This window comes from Haemorhous mexicanus, chromosome 7 (genome assembly GCF_027477595.1).
Source record: "Haemorhous mexicanus isolate bHaeMex1 chromosome 7, bHaeMex1.pri, whole genome shotgun sequence".
NCBI lineage: Eukaryota > Metazoa > Chordata > Aves > Passeriformes > Fringillidae > Haemorhous > Haemorhous mexicanus.
In genome coordinates, this window is record NC_082347.1 from 30,123,615 (window position 1) to 30,147,953 (window position 24,339).

Sequence of the window (24,339 nt, forward strand, 5' to 3'; positions counted from 1 at the left end):
GCTGCGCGGCTGCGGCGAGCGGGGGGCCCTTATAGCGGCTGCGGGGTCGTCTCCTTGACTCTGAGGCGGGCTCGGCTCCTTATCGGGGGGACAAGGAGGGGGGAGCCGAGCGCTGGGCCCGTGGCCAGCTCTGCAGCTGTGGGCGCATGGCGGGGGGCGAGGGCAGCGGGGCCACGGCCGCCCTGGGTGGCCATGGGGGAGCTGCTTCCAGCGCGCTGGGGGCCAGGGATGCCCAGGGTCGGATCCGTCCTTGGGGTTCCATTCCCAGGGCCCTGTGGTGGGCCAGGGGTGTGGGGACAGCTCAAGGTCTGCCCTGGTTGCTTTGAGCACAGCTGAGGGGTCTGGCGGGGCACTGGAATCCATCCCCAGCCGGGGAGCGCCTCAAGAGATCCCGGAGGGAATGGGCAGCACTGGAAATGTTGATAAGCGCGGAGCATCCCTCATCGTCAGCTCTTGTCAATGCTGGGGAGACACGGATAGCACTGGACACTGCTGGGCAGCGCTCGGCAATGCTGGTGAGCGCCGGTCAGCCTCTGGTACCATTGGTCAACCCTGGTCAGTACAGGCAAGTACTGGCCAGGGCTGAGAAACCCTGGTCAGCCTTGGTCTGTGCTTGTCAGTGCTGGGCAGCCTATGGGTGTCCGTGCCCGAGGCGATGAGGTATCCTGGGGGAATCCTTTGGGAACCGAAGCAGTTCCCGGCAGTATCCCCGACCACCGCGGACTCTGCGCCTTCTAGAGCCTTCGGGCCCCCGGTGCTCGCCGTAGCGGCTCCCGGGATAGGCGGGGCGGGGTGCGGGCGGGGTAAGATGGCGGCGGGGGGCGCGGCGGATGCCCAGGCGCGCTTTGGCCACTCGGTGAAGGGGCTCCTGACAGAGAAAGTGACGAGCTGCGGCACCGACGTGATCGCTCTCACTAAGCAGGTGCTGAAGGGCTCCCGTAGCGCCGAGGTGAGCGGCGGGTGCCGGCCGGCGGCCGATTACAGGGCCGGAGCGGAGCTGGGAGCGGGGAGGGCGGCGCAATGCCTGCTGGGAGCTGTAGTCCGAGGAGGGAACACATCCTTGTGTCAGGGCAGGGACGGGGACAGCGGGAGCGGAATGCAGGCACGGCTGGGCAGCGCCTCGGGACTCCGGCCGTGGCCGGCGGGAGGGTGACCGCCAGCTTTCCAGGGTGACAGGTGGGAGCGGTGCCTCAGGCGCTCCCGATGGATGTTCTGTCACGGCATCTCGGTGATCCCTGCACGGTGTCACCCCGAATGTCACCTTGCCAGCCGTCAGGGGGGCTTCGGGAAACGCAAAGCTACAGCGTGTCAGCCTGGTCTGTGCGTTTGTCTTGTAGCTCCTGGGTCAAGCTGCGAGAAACATGGTGATGCAAGAAGATGCCATCTTGCACTCTGAAGATGTAAGCTGTGTTCTTGGGTGGAGCAGCAGCATTTCTAGGGACGGGAGGAGAGAAGGGTGGTAAGAACAGTTTGCAGCCGTGCTACCGGAGCCCTAGAGTCAAATAAACGACTTCAAGTAGCAGGGCTGGTGGCCAGAATAATTTAGTGCTTCCTTAGACCCAGTGCTGCTGGACTCCTGGTGTCCTGCAGGCCAGCCAGCCCTCAAGCTGTGCCCTCTCTGACAGAAAGCTTGAGGGACTGTGGGCTGAAATAAAGCACTTGTGTCTCTGCCTGTCACTGGGAAAGGAGAAGGGAGTGTTCCACTGCTGACAGATACCAGCGGGGGTGTTTTGGAGGCAGTACAGCAATACAGTGGTGACTGTGCTGGAGGAACCCCCAGGGCATTAGAACAGCTGCACTGTGATTTCTGTAGGCATTCATTCTTTGTTTTGTTCTCCACAGAGTTTAAGAAAAATGGCCATAATAACTACTCATCTACAGTACCAGTAAGTAGGGGTCACCAGTAAGTAGGGCGTTCTCTCTTGGGGGCTGAGTGGATTCCTCAGTTCTTCTCTGTTCTCCTTAAAGACTTCGCATGAAGCTGCCAGCTCAGACTGATCCCTCTTTTGCAGTTCTTCAAAGCTGAGCAGGCCTTGGAGCTGGAATTTTCCAGCCCTCTTCAGGCTGTTTTGGGGTGGGAGCTGAAATTTTTGTCTGCTGTGTGCCGTGCACTGTGTCTTCCATGAGTGTGTATGATGCACCTGGGACTAAGAAGGAGAAGCCAGTGCTGCTTCTGTCCCCCAGAACTTAATCCAGAAACACCCTGGAGTTTTGTCCTCTTGAGCTCTTGCTTGACGTAACATAAACTGTGACTGAGATTTTGTTTTTCTAATGCTCTTTTTGTCTTTTCTATTCTCATCCAGGCAAGAAGCAATTCAAAAGAAGTGAGTTCTGGGAGGACCTGGGGAGCACGTGTGTGGGGGTGGAAAGGGGAAGGTGATGGAGTTGGGTGGGGGAAAGCAGAATGGAAAGGTTTTTGCCACTGCCTTTGAGGCAGATGCTGGCCCAGCAGGATAACACTTCAGCACTTCAGCGAAGAGATGGGAATTTGAGTGAAGAGATGGGATTCATACCCAAGCTTCCTTTGATTCCTTCCTATCCACTGATGTGATAGAGCATGTGAGGTTGCTTGTGAGAGATGAGGGTAGTGGGAGCAGAGTTGTGTACAGCAGGGTGCACGAAGTGAGGTTTCCTTTGTGGGGACACAAAGGGGGGTTGGGGGACCCCAGGGTTTCTCTTTGTTCTAGTGTCAGCTCTAGAGCTGCTCTGGTGCCTTGGGCACAGGCAGCACAGCACAGTCTGGGAGCAGATCTCACCATGAGTCTTCTCTTGCTTGGTTTCCAGTGTGGAGCGCTCGTCAAACCTTCAGGACCAGCTGAGTCACTTGCTGAAATGAAGGGCAGTCGAAGCTCGAGGACATCTGGACCAGCACTGAGGGAGTGAAGTGTTCTCCCCCCTCCAGCCCCTGGGGCTCAGAACTATGTCTGGATGATGCTGGATGTCAGCTGGGATATGTGCAGAGTCTGTGCTTCTGGGCACCTGGCCCCCTCTCGTATGCCTGCATCCACACCTCTGCTCCAGAATGCTCACCTGCACACCTGCACCTGGCTGAAACAAACTTACCTGAAACTTTGCTCTTCCCAATAATTCCTGTGTCTGCTTACTTCCCATGTAGTGTGAAGTGCTCAGCCCACCCCAGCACCCTTGGCAAGAAATGCAGAGTTGAGGCATGGCATTTAAATGCAGGTGCCTGCAGTTTGCCACTGGTTTGTATTTAGCCACAGAGGTGGCACAGAGTGCAGTTTATTTAGAGCATTTTAATCGGTGTGAGCTGCAACTGCCTGGGCGGGGGAGAGGTGCTTCAGTGTAGGCTGAGGTGCCAGTCCCAGCACAGAATTTATGAAACCAGGAACCTAAGCACACATATCTGCCAGTGGCCTAGCTGGACGTGGTTTGGCCATCATCCTCCTCAGAGGTTATCTTATTTTCCTCTCTGCCAGAGTTTGGAACATCATACCCTTGCCAGCCCATATGTGCTGCATTTGGCCTTCAAGTGCATTCCTTTTCCTGGGCTGCCGCTTCAGCTTTTGATGAAGCAGCCTTGGCTGTGGTGTATGCTTGTATCTGGTTGGGAAGGTATCCAAAGGCCCGTCTGGGAAGAAGGCAAGAGAGCATCAGGAGCTGGTGTGCTCAGTTCTACGCTGGTCTCTTGAAGACTAGTGAGCTGTTCACATCCAGGACCAGCTATAAATACTGTATCTTTTTTTTGGTAAGTCACTTATCTGGAGCACTTGGAGTGCACGGGAAGCACTTGTTTCCCTGTGAGTGTGCTTTTCACAAGCTGATAGGAGCAGGCAGGCTGAGAGCTGACACGGGCCTGCCACATTCCTGTTGGAGTGCTGCTGGAATCTGGCTCCTGTGCTGCAGAGCCTTCTCAGAATACATTTCACCATCCCTGCCTGTATTTTTGCCTTGGGTGACATTCTGACCTCAGCTTTGCAGGTGCACTTTGGGAATGAGAGTTTTCCCTGCGATTCTCTTGCTGGGAATAAAAGCTGTCCTGAACACCACCAAACTGCAGCAGTCTGGCCTGGGTTCTGTTGTTAGCCGTCCCTGTGCACTAGGGAGACTGTTTGGGATGGTGAGTCTCTGCCCCACAGGATCCCCCATTCTGCTTCAGCTTGGAGGGCTTTGCAGAGGCAGGGTGACCTTGCTGCAGGTGGCTTGTGCCTTCCAAAGTCCTGTCCTCTGCAGGGCGGAAGCCAGGCTGGGCAGCGTGGGCTGCCGGGACAGCACAGGATATTGGGGAGGAGCGTGGGACAGCACACCATACTGTGCAGTCCCGTGGCATTAAATTTGTGTCTCCCTGCCTTTGGGACAAGCAGGGACAGCGCTGCACTGGGGAGATGCAGAGCTATTGGGGAACAGGCAGCAGGTTGGGTTTTGGGGGTGTGGGTGCAGCAAGATCCGTGACTGATGGCAGCGTGCTCAGCACGGGAGCGGGGCCGGCAGCCTCGCCGTGCCCGTGTCCCGCGGGGCCGTGTGCCAGGAGCCTGGGCAGGCGGGAGCCGCTGCCAGGGCGGAAGCCAGGCCGGGCAGCGCGGGCTGCCGGCACAGCACAGGATACTGGGGAGGAGCTTGGGCCGGGCCGGGCAGAGTCCGACTGCGGGCTGGGCAGAGTGCGGCTGGGGCCTGGGGCCCTGCAGCTGGAGGCAGTAAGACAGCCCGGGGCCTCTGCCGGAGGTGCTGGGGCTGCCCTAGGGGCCAAGGGCTCTGCAAAGCAGGGGAGGGGGATTTACCCTACCGGGATGCTCTGGGGGCTAATGTCTCCAGGGTAGCTGGGACTGGATTTTTGGGGTGGAGGGATGTTGTCAGGTGCCTCCTGGATCATCCTATTAGACCACAAGTTTTGGGGCATTCTCAGGGTTCTGCTGGGGGAGAGCAAAAAGTGCTGTGGTATCTGGGGGAAGAGGGGGATTCCGAACTGTTGGGAGGACCTGGTGTTGTACCCATCTCTGTGGTGTCAGCCACCAGCCCATCATTCCCGTTGCAGTGGCAGCTCTCATGGGAGAGCAGATCCACCAGGAGGTGCAGGTGAGGAGTGTGGATGTGAGCTGGGGAGGGATGGGGCAGTTGGGCAGGGGTGCATGCCTGGGCTGTGCTAGAGTTCCTGTTGCCATTGGAGGTTTTAGCTTGTTTCTGGGCCCAGAGGAAAATGCCAGGTGCACTTGGCAGCTTTGCTCCTGTTTCACACAGGAATGGGGGGTGGAGCAACCTGACATTTCCCTGCCCTTGTTCTTTGTACCTTCTCAGCCGGGGAAATGATGGCTGCAGCCTGCAAAGTTACTGAAAATGGGAATTAAATTCCCTCCTGCACAAACACATCAGTGCGTGTGAGCAAAGGGAGCTGGGGAGGATGGGGGCAAAAGGATGCCTGATCTTACCATAGTTTTTGGCTAGATGGAAATGAGAGTGCCAGTGCCAGAGGACTTGTGCACATGTACAGGCTGAGTGCAGGCATGGCCCCCATGTTTTAGAGCATAGGGAGCTACCAGGGCTCGGCTTGGCACAGTTTAGTGGCCTCTGTCCTTCCCATCTCAGGACTACTATGGGAAAGAACTGCAGAAGTCAGAGGACCTCAAAACCAATGCGTGCATCACCTCAGCCAGGCCTGTTTCCAAGCTGGTGAGAAATGCTCTGGAGCGCATCCATGAGGAAGTGGTGGCCAGGTAAACCCCAGGGTCTCTCCCCCTCTGCCGCATCCCCGTGGGCTGCAGCCCCTTCTTGGCTGTGCCATGGGGCACCTCCACCCAGCTCAGTTCAGCATCAACCCAGGTACTACGGCTGCGGTCTGGTGATCCCTGAGTGCCTGACGTCATGCCGGATTCTGGACCTGGGCAGCGGCAGCGGCAGGGACTGCTACCTCCTGAGCCAGCTGGTCGGGGAGCAGGGCCACGTCACCGGGATAGATATGACCGAGGGCCAAGTACGGCACGGATCTGGGGCTCCCCCTCATCCTTCCAGCAGCACCCCCCACATCATTCCCCTCCCTCTGCCAGGTTGAGGTGGCAAAGAAGCACATTGCCTACCACATGGATAAGTTTGGCTACCGAAAGCCGAATGTGGAGTTCTTCCATGGTTACATGGAGAAGCTGGGTGATGCCGGACTGGCTGATGAGAGCTACGATATTGTCATGTAGGTGCCATGCAGGGCAGTCACCTCCAGTCCTGCTGCTTCCCGGGGCTGTGGGCTGGCTCTGCATCCCGATGGGTCACTGCTTCAGAAGCACATGTTAGAAAAAGAGAAATCCTAAGCCAAAGTCTGGGCTAGAGTCTGGGTATATAAACTGCCCTTTTCATGGTCATATTGGTGTTTCCAAATCCTCTATGAAGCAATGGGACACACAGCTACATGTGCAAGAGGGTGCAAATAAGCCTTGGTCTCCTACCCCACAGCTCCAACTGCGTGATCAACCTTGCCCCTGACAAGAGGGCTGTGCTGCAGGAGGCCTTCCGTGTGCTGAAGGTGATAGTGCGCTCATTCCCGTGGCAGCAAAGCAGACTTGGGGTGGCCCTGTTGTTAGAGTGCCATTGAGAAGCAGTAAATGGGATCTGGCAAGGTGCAGATACGGGATGGGGTCAGGGGAGAGCATTTCTGTGGAGGGTCCCAAGCAGGACCCAGGGGGGTTCCCAATTCTCCTTGCCCCTTTTGTCTCTTTGCTTCTTGAGGCCTCCCTTCACTCCTTTTTGCCCTCCAGCCCGGGGGAGAGATGTACTTCAGTGATGTCTATGCCAGCCAGCGCCTGAGCGAGACCATCCGGAAACACCGGGTGTTGTGGGGTGCGTAGGGCTGTGGGATGGGGGTGACATAGCATGGGGGACTGGACCTTTGCCTCCATCCCCCATGTCTGTGGTCTCCTACCAGGAGAATGCCTGGCAGGAGCCCTGTACTGGAGAGACCTGTACAGCATTGCTGAGGAGGTGGGGTTCAGCCCCCCATGCCTGGTCACCGCCAGCCCCATCACCATTGGCGACAAGGAGCTGGAGGGCATTGTCGGTGAGGATCTAGCCAGGGAGTGCCAGCAGTGGGAAGCTCTGCTGGGATCCCAGCCCAGGTGTTCAGTGCCCAAGCCACCAACCTCTCCCTTGCAGGTGACTGCCGCTTTGTTTCCGCGACTTACCGCCTGTTCAAGGTGCCGGGTGGCAGCTGGACCGGGCCAGGACAGGCCACCTACAATGGCGGCATTGTGGGGCACGAGCAAGAGCTGGTGTTTGATGCCAACTTCACCTTCAAGGTTTGGGGACGCATGCTGGGGGTCTGTCAGGAAGAGTTAAAGCTGATGAAGCTGCTACTCAGCAGCATCCTCTGTGATCTGGGGGGCGAGCTTTGGTGGAGGGGGAGCCGAGAGGCTGTGTAAACCCAGGAGAGTGCAAATGTCCAGGAAAGGGAGGCAGATGCATGCATTGCTTTGTGGTAAAGGTGGAAGTAGGACATCCATGGTGGCTTCCCATAATGGTTTGAAGCCTGATGCTTGGGTTTTGTGGGTTTTTCCTCAGGTTTTGGGCCATGGTGTGCTCCTGCTTTCACTCTCCCCCATTATCTGACTGGATGGCTAGAGTCCTCTGGGACACATATCCAGGACCCCAGACCTGTGACCATTCCTCTACCCCCAGGAAGGAGAGGCGGTGGACGTGGATGCTGAGATGGCTGCGATCTTGCAGAGCTCCAGGTTTGCGGAGAAGTTCCTGATCCGAGCTGGTGGAGCCAACGCTGCAGCACCGCAGGGCTGCTGTAGCAAGGGAGTGAAGGTTGGTACAGGGCAGCTCTGTGGCTGGGTTAAGGAATTGGGACATGGGTGTCCCATGCCATCAGAGTTGCTATGGGGTATCAGAAGGGCTGTCACATGATACCAAGACACCTGACTCCTTCTGGGCTGGGCAGGAGCTCGTGGGACACCAGGAATGGTGCCTGGTTCCTGAGTCAGGACAAGCTGTACCCCTACCCAAGCTGGAGCCCTCCAAAGGGGGATCTGCTCTAACCGCCCCAGCATGTCCATGGGAACTGGTGAGGCTGACAGCTGACATCTCTGAGGTCTCCCAAGGGGAGTCATCCTTCCCCTGAGAGGATTGCTGTGCACAGTCTGCCCCAGGGAGATGATGGACCATTCCCACGGTTTCTTCCTCCCCATTGCTCTCCCAGCTGCTGATGGAAGAGCAGTTTGGCCCTGGCTGCCAACCCTGACCCTGCAGCACAAAGCATTCTCTCTGCTGGAAGCCTATCTCTTCTCCTTGGTGGTCCCTGCAGCCTGTAGATGGGCCAGGAGATACAAGGGAGATAACACCCTGCAGCTGCGTATCCCTGAAATACAGCCTCATGCTTAGGAAGGGGAGATTTTCTCAGGACTCTGTCCAAGCAGGAGGCATTTCTCAGATAAAAGCAGAGCCAAAGTCCCAGACAAGCTCTTGCCTTCTTCCTTGCTGCAGGAAAAAGCAGCTGGAGTGACTCAGAGGCTGCCCCCCATGATAGTTAAGGAAGTGCCAAGTGCCACTTTCTCAGGTGCCTCTTGCTTCCCACTGACCTGATCCTGCCCTGGGTTTTTCTCTGTCCTTCAGGAGAAGATCTGTGATCCCTTCAAGCTGCTGGAGCAGCTGAGAGCCCCAGGTCCTGCCAGCCATCCTGGTGGCAGCTGTGGTCCCTCAGGGTGCTGCTGAGTGGCAAGTGGTGTCCCCACACCCCTGTTGAAAGTCAGTGGGGCGAGAGGACATGGCCCCAGTGACATCTTCCACAGAGAGCAAATAAACATGTCTGAGCTCAAAGGTTTCATGTTTCGTGGCTGCCCCAGGGCCATGGGTGCTGTGCTTCCCTGGCAGGGCTGGTGGGGCTGGTTGTGCCTGGTTGCAGTGAAGACCTGTCCTGTGAGTCCCCTCACTGTGGGGCTGACAGTGGCTGTGTGGCTTGGGCACACAGGCAGGGACAGTCTCTGTCTCTTTTGCAGCCCTGCAGCCTGTTCCAGGAGATGGTTGCTCTCTCATTCCCTGTGCAGCACCACTGAGGTTTCTGTTTTTCCCAGACTCCATCTAGCTGGAAAAACCAGAGTCTCCTGCAGGCATCTCACCTGCAGAGTTTTGCAGGGAAATTCAGCAGTTCTGGAAAAGCAGAAACGTATCCAGCTGCATCCCACAGCAGGCAAAGAGCAAGGTAGGAGGGCTTTTAGGGTGTGGTGGGAGGTGATGGACTGCATTCCTGCTGCCCAGCATGAATCCCACAGGACCTGGCCCACAGAAGGTGCTTGGGAAAGGCAGGGGACTGCTGAACAGCTAAACTTAGAAATAAGGGACCATTTCCACCCCTCCTCACTCAGTAATTTTACAGGAGAGGCCAGATTTCCCATCTCTGCCATTTAAGCATCATCTTGCTGTGGCAAGAAAGTTAAGAAGCAAAACCCAATAAAATTTGGGTTCAAAAAGAAACAGGCCAGTGCCAAGGATGCTCTGCCATAACAGTAGCAGTGGCTGAGGAGGGTCCAGGTGTTCAGGACAGCCGGAAATTGTTCTGAAATTGTGTGGAATGACCTCACTGATGGGACCTTGGGAGCAAGGAGCTGTTCAATACACACACCCCACCCCCAGCCCTCTTCTAGATTACTTAGAAAGGCTTCATCCAAGTCCCCAAACAGCTCATCCTGGGAGGTTTGCAGCAATTAACTCCTATCAAAGACAGCCTTCCCCGTGGGAAGGAAGAGCAGGTGGGGTGAGGGGGGGTCCTACCTGCAAATCCCTTCATTAAAAAGACATGAGTCCCTGGCATGGCCTTTCAACTTGCCTGGGAAGAGCTGCACCCGCAGTGAGATCCCCGCTCTGTGCATACAGAAAAAGGCCACAGCTCAAATGCCACTGTATTTGCATTGCACTGTGTTTTTCCCAAATTCTCAGCATGTCAGGAAGGAAGCAGCTAAGATAACTTGACTTTGATGTGGAGCATTAGAGGTCCTCACCAGGCTGTGGGTGCAGTGGTATCCTCTTTTCTTGGCTTTACTTGTGCATGCACAGCCTTGGGGTTTTTAGCCCCCAGTGTATGAAAAGAGGAGGTCCTGCAGCCCTATCCCATGTGAGGAACCCTGGCATAATCTGTCCAACACCCCAGTCTGTATTTTGGTGACTGTAGAGATGGCCCAAATCCTGTTCTCCTAGTGTGAGGCTCTGCAGCATTGCTGTCCTCCCTCGACAGGCAGAGAGGGTGTTGATGGCAGTAACTGGAGGTTGTGATGGTCTGATTCACTCTGAGGGGAAAGGGAAGGGATTCCTGAGTCCCTGCTAACCCTGTGGTTAGCAGGGTGTCGCTGTGGTTCAGGGACACCTGTCACCTCCTTAGGGGAGCAAAACTCCCTCAGGATAAGCTGAATGAGGTTTGGGACCAGGAAAGATTTGTGGCTACAGCCTCCAGAGGACTGTGCTCTTCTTCACATCTTATTGGGTTGCCCTGCACAATTTATTCTTCCATTTTCCAAGCACTTAAACAGCAGGGAGAGTGTTTTACCACCTCTAAAGGGTGTCAGCCACCACAAGCCACACTGTTTGCCCCCACGGCTGTTTGTCTTTGGTTCTCCAGGGTGCTGAGCTGTTTCCGGGCTCCTTCATAAGTGAGGGACATGGAGCCATGACGGCCGGGCGTGGGGTGTGTATTGCCCCAGCTGGGATTGTGGCACAGCAGCCGAGGCCTGGGAAACAGCCGGGCTCTCAGGGCCGTGGGACATGGCACAGGGATTTTGCAGGTGCTTTCATGAATCGGGGCTCTCGGCCGTCCGTGCATCCATGAACTGAGGATGAGCAGAGCGGGACAGCTGGGGCGGCTTTCCATGTACCCAACGGGAGCTCCAAACCCCGGCCCCGCTCACCCCACGGGGCGGCGGAGCAGAGCAGAGGTGAAGGAGGAGGGCGGCCCGGCCGTATTCGGTATTTAATGGTTAATTCCGCTCTCAGGCGCGATACAACCGCGGAGATGTCGGGGCGGAGGGTGCCCGGGAGCCGCGGTGCGACTGCTCGATTTCTTGAACGTCGCACGGTACTGCACCGGCGGCGGCTCGGGGCCGACTGGAGAACGGACACGGCTGAGAGAGCCGCCTCCGCCGCAGTAGATCCCGGCGGGAGGCACCGGGGCGCGCCCCGTCGGGCCGGGCCTACGAGGCGCGGCGGAACCGCCAGGGGGCACTGCGCGACCGCCGACCGCTGCTGCGCGCGGACGCGGGGCGGCGCTCCCGGGCCACTGAAGGGGGCGAACGACGCGGTGGGTCCGAGGGGAGCGGCGGTCGCCGTGGGCCGGGCGGGAGCGGCGGGGGAAGCGGGATCGCCGGGCCCGTTCGGCCGCTATGTGCCCCGGCGCGGGCGCTCCCGGGGCCGCTCCTGCCGAGCGCAGCGCGCGCCGGCCGCACCGCGCCCCCATTGGTCGCGCCCCTCCTAAGGCTCCGCCCCCTCCGGCCCCGAGCACCGCCGCCATTGGCCACGGCCGGACGGCCGGCCCCGCCCCCGCGCGCCCGGCGTACACACCAGAGTCACGCGCCCCCGGGCCTGGGGAGGGGGCGGGGCTCAGAGGAGGCGTGGCCTGGCGCTGATTGGCGAGCGGGCGGGCGCCGATTGGCGGCGCCGGGCCGAGGCCCCTCCCCCTAGCGGCGGGCGGGGCGGGGCGGGGCGGGCGCGGGTAGAGGCGGCGCTGGTCGGCCCGGCCCGGCAGTCGCCGCCCGTCGGGTCCCGCGGGTAGCCGAGCCCGCGCCTCGCCCGCCGCCGCGCCCTCCGCCACCGCCGCCGCCACCGGGGAAGCCGGGGCACGCCGCAGGCGCTGCGCGGTGATGCGGGGCCGCGGCGGCGCCGAGCCCTGACTAAAGATGGCCGCGCTGCCCGGTGGGAACATGGCGGGGGGCGGCCGGGGGGCGCGGGTGCTGCTCTTGCTGCTGCTCGGCAGCTGCCTGGGCCGGCGGCCCCCGGCCGCCGCCGCTGCCGCGCCGCCCGCCGCCGTCGTGCCCCCGCCGGCGGCGGAGGAGACGGTGATCATCGGCCTGCGGTTGGAGGACACGGACGACGTCTCCTTCATGGAGGGGGGCGCGCTGCGGGTGAGCGAACGGACGCGGGTGAAGCTGCGGGTCTACGGGCAGAACATCAACAACGAGACGTGGTCGCGCATCGCCTTCACGGAGCACGAGCGGCGGCGGGGCGGGCGGGCGGCGGCGGGGCCGGCGGGGCGCGGCGGTGGCGGGGGCGGCGGTGGGTCGGCGGGCAGCGGTGGGGCCCCGCAGCGCTGCGGCATCCGCACCTCGGACATCATCATTCTGCCGCACATCGTGCTCAACCGCCGCACCTCGGGCATCATCGAGATCGAGATCAAGCCCCTGCGCAAAACGGAGAAGAGCAAGTCCTACTACCTGTGCACCTCCGTCTCGGCCCCCGCCGCCGCCGCCGCCTTGGGGCCCGGGGCTCCCGGAGGGCTGGCGGGCGCCGAGGGGCCGGCGGGACCCCCGCCCTGGGGTGAGACCACTTGGATCTACCATGACGGCGAGGACACCAAGATGATCGTGGGTGAGGAGAAGAAGTTCCTGCTGCCCTTCTGGCTGCAGGTCATCTTCATCTCGCTCCTCCTGTGCCTCTCGGGCATGTTCAGTGGCCTCAACCTGGGCCTGATGGCCCTGGACCCCATGGAACTGCGCATCGTGCAAAATTGCGGCACGGACAAAGAGAAGAACTACGCCAAGCGCATCGAGCCTGTGCGGCGTCAGGGCAACTACCTGCTGTGCTCCCTCCTGCTGGGCAATGTCCTGGTCAACACCACGCTTACCATCCTGCTGGACGACATTGCCGGCTCTGGGCTGGTGGCCGTGGTGGTCTCCACCATCGGTATCGTCATCTTCGGCGAGATCGTGCCGCAGGCTATTTGCTCTCGGCACGGCCTGGCCGTGGGCGCCAACACCATCTTCCTCACCAAGTTTTTCATGATGATGACCTTCCCGGCCTCCTACCCCGTCAGCAAGTTGCTGGACTGTGTCCTGGGCCAGGAGATCGGCACGGTCTATAACCGTGAGAAGTTGTTGGAGATGCTGCGGGTCACCGACCCTTATAACGATCTAGTCAAGGAGGAGCTCAACATTATCCAAGGAGCCCTGGAACTGCGCACCAAGACTGTGGAGGACGTGATGACTCCCCTCCGAGACTGCTTTATGATCGCTGCCGAGGCTGTGCTCGACTTCAACACAATGTCTGAGATCATGGAGAGCGGTTACACCCGCATCCCTGTTTTTGAGGGTGACCGCTCCAACATCGTGGACTTGCTCTTTGTTAAGGACCTGGCTTTTGTGGACCCCGATGACTGCACACCACTCAAGACCATCACCCGCTTCTACAACCACCCGCTGCACTTTGTCTTCAATGACACCAAGCTTGATGCCATGCTGGAGGAGTTCAAGAAAGGTGGGCTCGTGCCTGCGGCGGGGGCGCGGTGGGGAGGTGCTGCTCGGTGGTGCTCAGCATCCACCTGCTTGCAGCAAGGGAGCTCCCCAGCAGGGCCTCGGGTTCCTGCTCACGGGAAGGTGTTTTCTGGACTGTGAGTGACCAGTATTTAGACATCTGCCAGATCTGCTCATTCCCTGGGCCAGAAAGCTGATCCACGGCTGGGATGTGCCCCCAGCCTTTTTTCCCCCCACTGCACTGGGATGTGTGTGTGGGCATGGTGCCAAGCAAGGTTGTTTTCCTTGCTTTTTCCACTCATCTGTCCGTTATAGTGAGAACCACTGACGGGAATCCGCACCCATTCCTTGGCTGTGTCTTCTCTGTGCTTTTTCAGCTGGCCTGACTGGGAGGAGTGGGTGGGCTGCCCGGAGCCTTTCAGGCTCAGTGCATACACGTGCTGAGATAAACAAGGCGTTTTAGCTCCATTCATAGGCTCAGCCAGCCGACCTCAGCTCTCTGCTCGTGTTCCAGTTGCTTTGACACTTTGATCTTGTAACTCCTAAATCATTTCAATGTCTTAAAATATATTCCAAAGCACCTGTTGGTGCTTCGCTTCACAGTTACAGCTCTTTTTCCCCGGGCTACCCTGTTCTTCAGGACTGCAGGCTCAGCAGAGACGTGACCCTTTCTAATTCTTTGGTGTAGCTTGTGTAGTAGTTGCTTCAGAATGGGACTGAGGTTTTACGCCTTTCTTTTAATTGTAGGTGGTGCTGACTTGACAAATGCCACTTAATTCTTGTTAGAAGGTCTTGCCTGTGAGTAAGGAAAGAACATCCTTCCTTATGAGTAAGGAAGAAACATCTTTTCGTTTTCTTCTTAAAATCTGTTCCTCTCTGCAAGCCAAATAATAATGCTCTGTGGCCTGTGCAGGACAGAGCTTTCAAAGTAGTTGTTAAGTGAAATTTCAGACAGTTTGGATGTGTGGACTCCTGTGCTGGAAAAAAAAAGGCTGTTTGGAGTGCCACCAGACTCCTGGGTTCATACCCAGGGGGATCTCATCAAAGTACCATGGAACAGCTCAGTTCCTGGGGGATGATTTGCTTGAGAGGGGAAATCTAATGAGGAATATTTGAGCTCAGCTTTTATTAACTGCATATATTATCTTGAAAAAAAACTTTGTTAATTGGTGAATGTTCTTTCCAGATAAGTTTAAATTACAACTTAAGTTTCAGTTGCTGTTTTGTCCTCTTGTGTCATGGCACTGGATCGTCTTCATCCTGTTTAACTCAGTTTTGGGGGTTTGGAGGGTTACCTCATGTTTATTTCATCTTTGTGTATAGAAGATGAACATACTCCTGCTTTTTACTGACCAGTGCAGTGGTGGTTATCTCTTTCAGCCTGTGTGTAGTGATGGAGAAGTCCTACTTGGTTTTGGAGGTGTTGAAGGAGAGATGAGGGAGGGCCTCCCTTGGCTGTGGTTTCTACACTGCAGGATCTGCAGCTTGGATGTGGGAAACTCAATGATGTCACTTAACTGTTGGCTGGTTAAGGTGGATTTTGCTGCATGTGCAAGTGAAGGGTGCTTCTTTTTCCTCTGTCCCTCTGTCGTTCAGACTCCAGATAGCACAACAGGGTTCTTAGCTTGTAGTGAGACTTGTGAGTGTGTTCTAGTTCTGTATGCAGCAACGTGTCTGAAGAAATTCATGTTATGTTGGTAGTTTATTTCCCAGGTCTGAAAGGATGGAATGCACTCCTGTGTGTTAGCACAGTCCTTTCATTTAACAGCTGGGAGAATGAGGTGAGCGCTTTAATCCTGCGAGTGGCTAAGCCAAATACCTCCTTAGAGTTCCTGAAACTGGTGCTTAAAATAGGATTCTTAAAAATTCTCCTGGGTGGCTTGGAAGGTGCAGACTAGAGATCCCTTTCCCTGGTAGCCAGTCTCTTGCCTGTGCTAGGAAACATCCCAGCAGCACAAGTTCAGGATGGCTGTTAAGTGTGTGTTTCCCTCCTGCCAGTGCTGAGCCCTGGGATAGTCTCTGTAGCTGGGAATTAATTTAGGCTCGTTTGAGCATACTTAAATGTTTACTCCAGAGTCACTATGCTGGTTGGTCTGTATGGGCAAGCCCTGTGTTAGGATCAGCTTTGTCCTAACTGGTTTCTCTTTAAAAAGTGCAGATATAGTGGAAATAAGTGGCTTCCTTTGTGTCCTTTGAAATGAATGTAAATAACTGATAGCTGGCTTGATCTGGCATAGCACAGTGTCTTTTGCAAGAGCTCTTCCAACTTTCTTCTTCAGAGCAACCTTGCCAAATTCCCATGAGAATGTACAAATTAAGGGTGAGAATCAAATTGCATGTTACTCTCCAGCAGAGTGTTGGAAATAAATAAGCTTACCGTTTTAAATCATTCCCTTCCCAACACATTGATCTTCTGCCACAGCCAGCTCGCTTCAAAACTCATAAGTGTGTCTTTTTTGATAGCCAGGCCCCTGCTACCACTGTTGGGTGCAAAGGGCTGTTCATGTGATAGTGCTGCCAGTTAAAACTTTTAATTGATTTGAGGAGAGAGGATGAGGTTTTTTCCTAATAAGTTTGATAATTAGCTGAGTTGGTGAGGTTTTGAAACTCACATTTTGGGTAGAAGCAAAACCTTCTTAACCTAAATGTGTTATGGAGGCTTACAAGGACGTGATTAAAATCCGAACACAGCAGGATATACATCCTTGTACTGTTGCAGAAGATGAAATGGGTAGTTCTGTAGTTGTTCTAGTGCTTAGGCTGAACAGCTGGAGGATTTGGTGGTGGGCCTATTGTTAACATTCTTTGACTATAATTGCAAAATAAGTATCTGTTTCACTTCCATGCTGCCAGGCAAGAAACTTAATTTTGAGAGAGCTTCAGCACATTCCCACCCCCTTGCTGGTCTAATCTCCTAAAGTGTGAATAAACATGATTCCTGAAGCAGTCCACAAACAAGCTTCTCCTCTAAAAAGCATGGTTTACTTGCAAATAAATAAATAATTAAGTAGCTTTTGAAATAGGTGTGATTTTTCTGTTCTAAAAACAGACCTTAAACTTCTGCTAGCGCTGCTGAATCCACTTGCCTACAGGTTAAGCAGACTGAGTGCTTAACTTGAATTCAATCATTCAAATTTAATGTAAGGGAGTCTAAGGTACCTTTTGTACTGGCCTGGGAAAGGATCTGTCTGACTTTGCTCAGAGCAATGAGGTATTTCATTTGAAATGAGTTCACTCCCAGCTAATCTAATGTTGGCCATTGCAGTAAAGGGGAGCAAGGTGTTACCTGTTCCAGGATTGATTTGTGTTGTGGTTCCTAATCTGCAGCAGGGATTGAATGAGCCACAGAATCATTTTTGGAATGAAGCTGGTGAACTGTCTCCACTGATCATCTTCTTTTTCTGGTCAATGTGTGTGTGGACCTGCTTTTTCTTTTTTTTTTTTTCTTTTTTTTTTTTTTTTTTTTTTTTTTTTTTTTTTTTTCCTTGTTTTCCATTCCTTTTTGACAGTCTCTCTAGGTCTCTGCTTAAATGCTCTCTGGCACTTGCTCTTGATGTTTTTCACAGGCAGATCTCTGCATGTGTGATCCTAAATCCAAAGCATTCTATTTCTAGCTCCATGTTTGCTGGAGCTACAAAAATTCAGCTTGAAAAGCCTCATGTTGTAATACTAATATTTCAAGATTGGCCCACTTTCTGCAAGCCGTTCTACAGCTTTGTTCCTGGTGGCCTGGATGGCTTTGGAGGGCAGCAGTTTCTCAGTTGGAGTCCTCCTTATCTGGGGACTTTGAGTCATATGTTTTGATCTTATTTATATCTGTTTCCACTATTTTTTATACTACAGATCAGAACTTAATAACCTGTTGCAAAGAAGCCACAAGAACTGTGCAGCAGCTCTGAGCTCTCATTTTCTTAATCACATGGCTGCCTTGAGAAAACTCCTAGATTCCTTATTAAAATAATTGCCAACTGGACTTTAAAAGGTTTTTTTTTCCTAAAAACATTGCCAGATTCAGCTTGACAATACCTTCTTCAGGCTCTGTTGGTCTTGCATTGTCTGGTTTTAGTAGCAAGTGTGTTTGGTGGTTGATTTAGAGTGGGCATTGGGGAAAAAATTGTTAATTTCTTTTCTAGTTCCTCCTCCCCCTTGAAAGAAAACCAAGTCCCAGCAGCCTGAAACATAAACCTCTGACTTTTGAGTGCAGTGAAGAATACCTAGACCTACTTCTCTTTCGATTGCATAAATCCTCATTTTGGAAACAGGTACGGTAGCAAGTAATTCATAGCCCAGGGATCCAGAGTTCTGCATTACTGTTGTTGGTCTGAGGGTTTTTTTTTCTGTTATTAGGTCACTTGGTCTGAGGGGTTTTTTTGTTATTAGGTCACTTATCTTTCTGGTGCAGCTCAAATCCAGGTTTGTAGGTGGCTTCTTTCCTGGTTCCTTTCAAGTTTTATGACCTGCTCAATCTGAGTCCAGTCTTCCCTTGAGTAACTTTGATTTACTAGGTCTGAATGCTCACTTTCTAGTTTATCTAGCAGGTTGTCTGTCTCCTGGGCACTTTTCCTTTGTAACCCTGTGACTGTAGCATTACAAGTAACTGGAAGAAACGACAGAAATCCTTTCTGGGATTATGAAAGGCACGTAAAACTTCTTGGAAAACAATATCGTTTTCAAGGCTGCTTAGCTAATAAAAGGCACCTTCTCTGATCCTTTTTGGGAAATTCATGTAACAGAGAGATTGTTGAGGAGGTCCAGTGTGGAGACTTTTCTGTGTGAAGAGAGTAGGGGAGTGGTAGGTGGGAAGGAATTTGCCACCAAGAAACAGAAGTCTTAGCATGCTATGCCTGCAGATTTATTCCCTGAACAAAAATTGCATGTGGGGGTGGGGGTTGCCTCGTGACAAACTGTTCCTTGGCTGTCTGACAGCACGGCACCCGCAGGTACTGCACTGCCAAGGGCTTTGCTGGCCTTGCAGAGCTCCTGGGGGATGCGTGCTCGTTCCACTGGAGAGCAGCGGATGTGGGTTACTGCAGGCAGCTCTCCTGCTGGTATGCTGAGGGAGAGGCTCCAAGGGGAATACATCAGGGAGCAGCTCCAGTTTTTCCTGAGCTCCCTACTGGGAACATTTTATAGGGACCAGGAGAAGAGAGGCTACTAGAAGAGCAGCTTTGGTGAGGAGCCGAGCTGAGGAGTCCTTCTGCTGCTGAGAGTAGGAAGAAACATGTGTTTCAGGTGGCTGGCAGGGAGAGGAGTAAGTGAATTAAATGGCTTGAGCAGTAGAGGTTTGAGTTTGATGCCTGTGTTGGATATGGTTCTTTGATTGCTTTTTAATCAATTGTTCACAATTCTTGTCATTTGACAAACACAAGAAGTTGCTTTTTCCTCCCCTGAGCTGTTTGCTCACTTAGCAAATACTTTCCTGTGCTGAAGCTGATGGGAGTGAATTCCACCACAAGTGAACCATGCTCCTGTCTGCTTTCTCTGTGTCTGTAGAGGTTATCTGTAATAGGCACAGATGTAAACTTCAGGTCAGTCTGTGCAGCCAACAGCATTTCACAGCCAGTTTTGGAGCAGGATAGACTCAAGAGGCAGAATATCAACTTCTGAGTGAATTCATTAGTGTAGGAAACTGATCGAGTACTTTAGCCATCACAGTGTCCTTCCAGTTCTGAGATTTTTTTGAGTTTTGTTTTTTTTCTCTGCTAACATGAGGTTCTGAGGAGCAGAACATTTTCTCAGTGAACTTCAGTTGACTCTGAGGGCATAAGAACAATAACAGCGAATCCTCTGCAGTAGGTAATTTCTGACAATGGCTGGGGCTGCTTAGAGAAAGTATCAGAAAAGAGCCAACTTATTTTGTTCCCCACGGAAGCTTACTGATCTCATCAGGCTGTGATTCAGGAAGTTCTGGGACTAAAGATACTGTCTTTATTTAATAGCCCTAGATGCTTATTTCTCTCTGTGAGCCTGTCTAATCAACACTGAACCTTTGTCAGCTGTTGTACAGAAACAAACAGCAGTAGTGGGTGTCTCCTGTCTGTAGCTGTGTAGTGCTAGTGGCAGAGAGAGGTGGGTCTAGAAGTACATTTCTGGTTGTCAGTTCTGTATGAAGCCATCCAAAGGTAGGTTTTGTTTTGTCAGGCTATGGTATCACTCTAGCTGGTAATTTAGGAAATGAGGATGTGAGGCACCTCACACTTCATACATGTTATGAGCCCAAGTCTCCTCCCTGATGTATTGAAAAAATCATTTTACTGGGGGGAAGTATTGTGGGGGTTATTAGGCTGCTTAACTTGGAGCACCAGTGCCACTAGACTGTGACGAGGTCTACTCATATTCCTGGTGTTGTCTCGTATCACATTTTGTCTTGCTCCCTTGGAGGGCACACATCCTAGTGCACAGGAATTAAGACCTGGAGGATTCAAAGTCTCACCACTTCATCTCCTTTAAACATTTAATGTCTGCTCAATATTAAGAGTCCTAAGTCAGTCATACAGCAGCTTAGTCAGGATCAAGTAGGATGAGAATGAAAGCAGTGGCCAAGCTGTGTTGAGTGAATCTATAGACCACCAAGCTGTGCTTTTGTCATTAATGCTTAGCGAGAGCTCACTTTTGCATTTACTTATGTGCCTCTACAGAGCTGTGGTGCAATTGCCAGTCTAGGTAGGCCAATGGCACTTCTACTGTTGAGTCCCTTCCAATTTCACTAATGGAGCTTGTAAAACTAGCCCTCAACGCAGAGTACTCTGAACCATACCCTAGTGAGTGCGACCTGGCACTCTTGTTAATTTGACAAGGTCCTGAATTACAGCCTACCAGCTACAAATAGGAGTGTAAATACTTGATGCTAATGAGCTACTGCCCACAGCACATGGCTAACAGTCCATACCAGGTGGTTAATCCAGTCTGGCTCCTGCCAAGGTCACTGAGTCATTTCAGGACTATCAAGTGATGGGGTTTTGTTTCACTCTTCACCAATATATAATCACAGAAAACAAGATGCATAAATCTGTCATTACCCTTCTTCTGGAGGAATGCACCTTTTCCTTGGCCAGGAAATCTGCATGCCCAGTAGTTGGTAGAATAAGCTATGCTGGGAATAAACTAGGGCTAAGTGTGATGATATACAAAGCTGTGTGAGAAGAGCATGTCTCAATTAACTCTTTCCCTTTTTTCGGTCCTCCTTTACTCAGAAGTGTTCTCTGCCCTGTTGATGGCTTTGTCTGTAGTAACTTGCCACTCTGAAGGGTCACAGGTAGGTGCCCTTGGGAATCTTTGAGCCATTGTTGTCATGTTTTCTGTTAAAATTGTCTGGGAGCCTTCCAGAGTTTTGGTAGGCAGACAGTTTTCACTGAAGTGAAGAATACCTTCCAGGATTTTCCACACTTCCATGCTGTCTATGGGGCATGATGTAGGTTGTTTGCCTTTGAGGATTGGGTTGTTATAGTACACAACCTGTAATGCCAGAGGTGTTTCTTTGTCAGGGTTGGCTGGCATGTTGAAATTGGGATTCTTACATGTTTGTGGTTATTTTTGTGATTTAAAAACATTACTCAGACTTGCTCTTCACCTACTGGTGATGATATCTGCTTGAAAGGACTAGTGAAAGAATACTAGAAAAACAACTTGTCTTGTAACCAGCTTGTCTTAAAATATCCAAGCCCTAGATTAAACAGAAACTTCAAAGCAAAGAAAGCTTGTGTGGTTGGGACTTACTTGTGTTTCTTTATATTGAAGCATTTCACTTATGAATTGTTTGCTATAATAATTTCAGTGTTTATGAAACAACAGCCCTGCTCATCCAGGAATCCTATTTTGAGGGACAGAGTAAGTGTGATGCCTGTCATTCTGGGGGCTGAAACCTGATGATTGTGGAAACTGATCGAGCACTTGTGGAGGCCTCAGGAGTTTACAAGTTAACAGGACTCAGCTGCAGTTATTAATTAACTGCACAAGAGCTTTGCTCCAGCCGAAGGCACTGGGGCTGGGAGATGAATGCATACATTGACCACAAAAGATCTGTATAGTTATGTTTTCTGTAGTCCTTTCTGTTGGGATTACACCATTCTTTTGCTGGCAGTCCCGAAAGGAGCTGCTCTTCAGATGAGAGTGATGTGGTAACATTGCTCTCTGCAGAGTGAGCTGTGCCCTCAGACTGGGCTCCTACTTCCGTGAGGTTCTTTCCCACAGCAGGTGTGAATGAAAGTTGGGGTTTTCTTTACAGCAAGTTTTTTTTTTTTTATGGTGGTAAAATCTCTTACAGTGATGTGACAGAGCCTTTTGTGACAGCTGATCTTTGTGGAGGTGAACAAGGCTTTATTTTCCCCATTTGTCCTTGGATAATGAGGGCAGCAAAAATGCTGATTTTGCCTTGGTTGAATACTGTGCTGCCAGCAAACGATTTTAGGAAGGATCTTGCCATTTCTGGTTTTCTTCCAGGACTCCACCTCCAGCTTTCAGGAGATTGTCCTGCCTACCCTTTGCACTGGGGGGTTCAAAGTGCAGCCTGCAGGACCCCTTTCCATGCAGCAATTACGTGAGGACAAGGACGATCAGTTGCCTGCTTTTATTGCTTGTGAATTGCTTGTCAGCAATTTCTAGATTCCTACAAATAGGAAGAAAATCTGCCAGTGTGAACTTGTTCTTGATAAAAATTTACAATCTGGCATAGAAAGTAGGTGTGGCTGTGGGTTTTAGGCAAGCTACAGGTTTAGTTCTTCCTATCTTGCTTGGAACATCTTTCCATTGGAAGGAAGAACAGCTCTTACAGTTACAATTCCCATGCACAGCGAGTGCAGGCTGGGACCTTCAGCTGATATTAAAAGGCATCTAATAAAGAGACTTCAGGTCAATTTTTTACTCATTAGAGTAGGCCAGAATTGTGAATTAGGGTTACTCAGTAGCTCTAAATTGAATTCCAAGGGACATAACTAAGATTTTGATTCAAGGTGGTTAAATTAGTGTAATAAATTTTGCTCTGTGTGGGGTTTTTTTCCCCTGCTGTGTTACTGAGGTATTTGTACAGATAAAGGTTTTTGGCTTTCTGACTTTCAGCTTTTATTTAAATATCTTGATGCAGTGTGTGGGGATTGGGTGAGGAAGAATCCAAGTACCTTGAAGACTCACTGCTTTAGGTCTTCCTTTTCTTCCAGCAGAATAGAGGAATAAGAGATACCTCACTGGAAGTTGGGCCAGTGGACCTGTGAGTAGCTCACCATATGGACTACACGGTTGTAAAGGTTTGGGATTTATGTTCTTTTTCAGATGTGATCTGGTCTTGTTGTGTGCTGGTTCCCTACCCTCGTGGGGAATAACTTTTATCTTCTTGTTGATGTTCTAATTTGCCTGGAGCCTTTTGGAGTGGTTAGGTTTGAAAACACTAATTTCAAAACAGTGAATTTCAAGAACTTCACTCTGCTCATGGGGAGTATTTTTTTTTCCTTCTCTTAGTGTTGAAGAATTGCTTATACTGTGTGGATGGGATTTCTCCTGGAGAAATCAAGATCCCTGTCCAAATCATTATCTCTCTTAATAAAAATGCTGTACAGTGTACTTCAGACTCAACCCTTGCTCCTAAAGGTTTGAATGCTCACTTGCAAGAGGAATGGGAGACTGTCTTGTGTGTCTTGTAGAGGAAAGCCAGTTTGTAGTGTGTTTATGTTTTCCTGTGACCCTTACAGGGATCACAGCATGCTTAAAGCTCTGATCCCAAATGATGGACCCAGCCTCTCCATCATAATCAGGACTGACAGTTTTCTGGGTCTTTCTGTTTGTTTGACAAAAGCCTAGAGGGAATTTGTGATCACTAGTACTAAGCTGCTTTACCAGTAGTGTGCTAGTTTAATTCAGCTTGTGTTATATTGTCTGAAGGCTCCCAAGGAGAACCTGGAAATGGAGAAGTTGCACAGTTCACCCTGTAGGCAGTCGTGGTGGGGGGTGAAGCTTCCCAGTGTGGGAATCCCCTGAGGTTAGAGCTTGAGGAAGGCAGCTGTGGCAGTGAAAAAACTTAATTACCTACTGGATGAAGGCTCCAAGAACTACAGCAATCTGTTGCTTGATGCCAGTCATAGAGTTGAACTTGTGAATGCAGTTGGAGTGTGGTGCAGTCAATGAGCAAGCAAATAGAGTAGCTTTCTTTTTTCCTGCTTTCTTCAATGCCCCTGGGGTCAGGGTGGGGATGAAGGTTTCCCTGTGCTGTGTGATGCACTGTGGATGGGAATCCCAGGCTCTGCTCCTCCTCTCTGCATGGGAACACTTGCTGTGCATGGGATGAGAGGTCTCTCTAGGAGAGCTCTGATGTCAATGGTTCTATTCTATTAATGTTTTTTTTTTTCCCTTTCCAGAGCAGCTGTTTTGAATTTTCCAGTCTTTGCTGTAATCTTTGAACAAGCCTCGTTTTATTATGAGAGAGACATTGCAGAAGCGTGTGGGGTAGAGTGAAGACACGCATGCATTTTAGTGTTGAGGACATTTTCATTTCTGATTCCTGGCCTGGAAAGTGGGTTTAAACTTGTTGCTTGCCTGCTGTTTGAACACGGTCCAATGGTAAGAGGCTTTAATACATTTCTTCTTTGCAAATCATCAACCTCACATCTTCCAGTAAAGGAAAGAATTTGGGAGTATAGCTTCCAAGAGTAATAGCCTCCTAAGCCCTATGCAATGCACAGGCTCCAACCAAAAAGTTCCAAGGAAAATATTCAGAAAGGGGGAAGTTGTCTAGCTGTAATTCCTGATGGTTTTGTATTTAAATTATTTGGCTTTCCAGAGAGATCAGTGCATGCTTTTTTTTTTTTCCCCAGACATGCAGCCATCCTGGAACTAATAACTATGTGGACTGTCTTAATCCAAGCATGGGTTAGAGAAATTAAGAAAATGTCTCTTACCAAGTTTGTATTGATGATGATCTGTTGTTTGCCATTGTTCCCACTACCTGATTGATCTCTACCTGGAA

At 52.0% G+C, this 24,339-nt stretch overlaps 3 protein-coding genes across 4 annotated transcripts in view; all 3 read left to right on the forward strand.

Moving 5' to 3' along the window:
• The first annotated feature begins 795 nt into the window (after positions 1-795).
• Positions 796-4,015, forward strand: BORCS7 (BLOC-1 related complex subunit 7). The gene is made up of 5 exons (XM_059851893.1): positions 796-949; positions 1,338-1,400; positions 1,843-1,886; positions 2,304-2,324; positions 2,785-4,015. Exons 1-5 carry the CDS (start codon positions 809-811, stop codon positions 2,834-2,836), a joined length of 321 nt encoding a protein of 106 aa, XP_059707876.1. The 5' UTR covers positions 796-808; the 3' UTR covers positions 2,837-4,015.
• Positions 4,016-4,331: 316 nt separating this feature from the next.
• AS3MT (arsenite methyltransferase) lies at positions 4,332-8,757 on the forward strand. Of its 2 annotated transcripts, none has more exons than XM_059851891.1 (11): positions 4,332-4,683; positions 4,994-5,034; positions 5,542-5,669; positions 5,776-5,926; positions 6,000-6,136; positions 6,397-6,466; positions 6,699-6,780; positions 6,866-6,997; positions 7,093-7,235; positions 7,615-7,749; positions 8,554-8,757. In XM_059851891.1, exons 1-11 carry the CDS (start codon positions 4,347-4,349, stop codon positions 8,650-8,652), a joined length of 1,455 nt encoding a protein of 484 aa, XP_059707874.1. In that variant the 5' UTR covers positions 4,332-4,346; the 3' UTR covers positions 8,653-8,757. The 2 variants fall into 2 exon arrangements, with proteins under 2 accessions (XP_059707874.1, XP_059707875.1); XM_059851892.1 differs by having other exon boundaries at positions 4,579-4,655.
• Positions 8,758-11,746: 2,989 nt separating this feature from the next.
• CNNM2 (cyclin and CBS domain divalent metal cation transport mediator 2) overlaps positions 11,747-24,339 on the forward strand; it is a 117,638-nt gene continuing 105,045 nt past the window's right edge. Inside the window, exon 1 of the mRNA XM_059851894.1 lies at positions 11,747-13,392. Coding sequence (XP_059707877.1) covers positions 11,820-13,392 — 1,573 coding nt within the window. The 5' untranslated portion in view covers positions 11,747-11,819. The remainder of the gene's footprint in view (positions 13,393-24,339) is intronic.

Coding starts and splice junctions, on each gene's coding strand:
- AS3MT (XM_059851891.1), top strand. CDS start 4,347: ATGCAGAGCTATTGGGGAACAGGCAGCAGGTTGGGTTTTGGGGGTGTG. Junction 5,035..5,541: donor AGATCCACCAGGAGGTGCAG/GTGAGGAGTGTG, acceptor TTCCCATCTCAG/GACTACTATGGGAAAGAACT. Junction 6,781..6,865: donor GAAACACCGGGTGTTGTGGG/GTGCGTAGGGCT, acceptor GTCTCCTACCAG/GAGAATGCCTGGCAGGAGCC.
- BORCS7 (XM_059851893.1), top strand. CDS start 809: ATGGCGGCGGGGGGCGCGGCGGATGCCCAGGCGCGCTTTGGCCACTCG. Junction 1,401..1,842: donor CCATCTTGCACTCTGAAGAT/GTAAGCTGTGTT, acceptor TGTTCTCCACAG/AGTTTAAGAAAAATGGCCAT. Junction 1,887..2,303: donor ACTACTCATCTACAGTACCA/GTAAGTAGGGGT, acceptor ATTCTCATCCAG/GCAAGAAGCAATTCAAAAGA.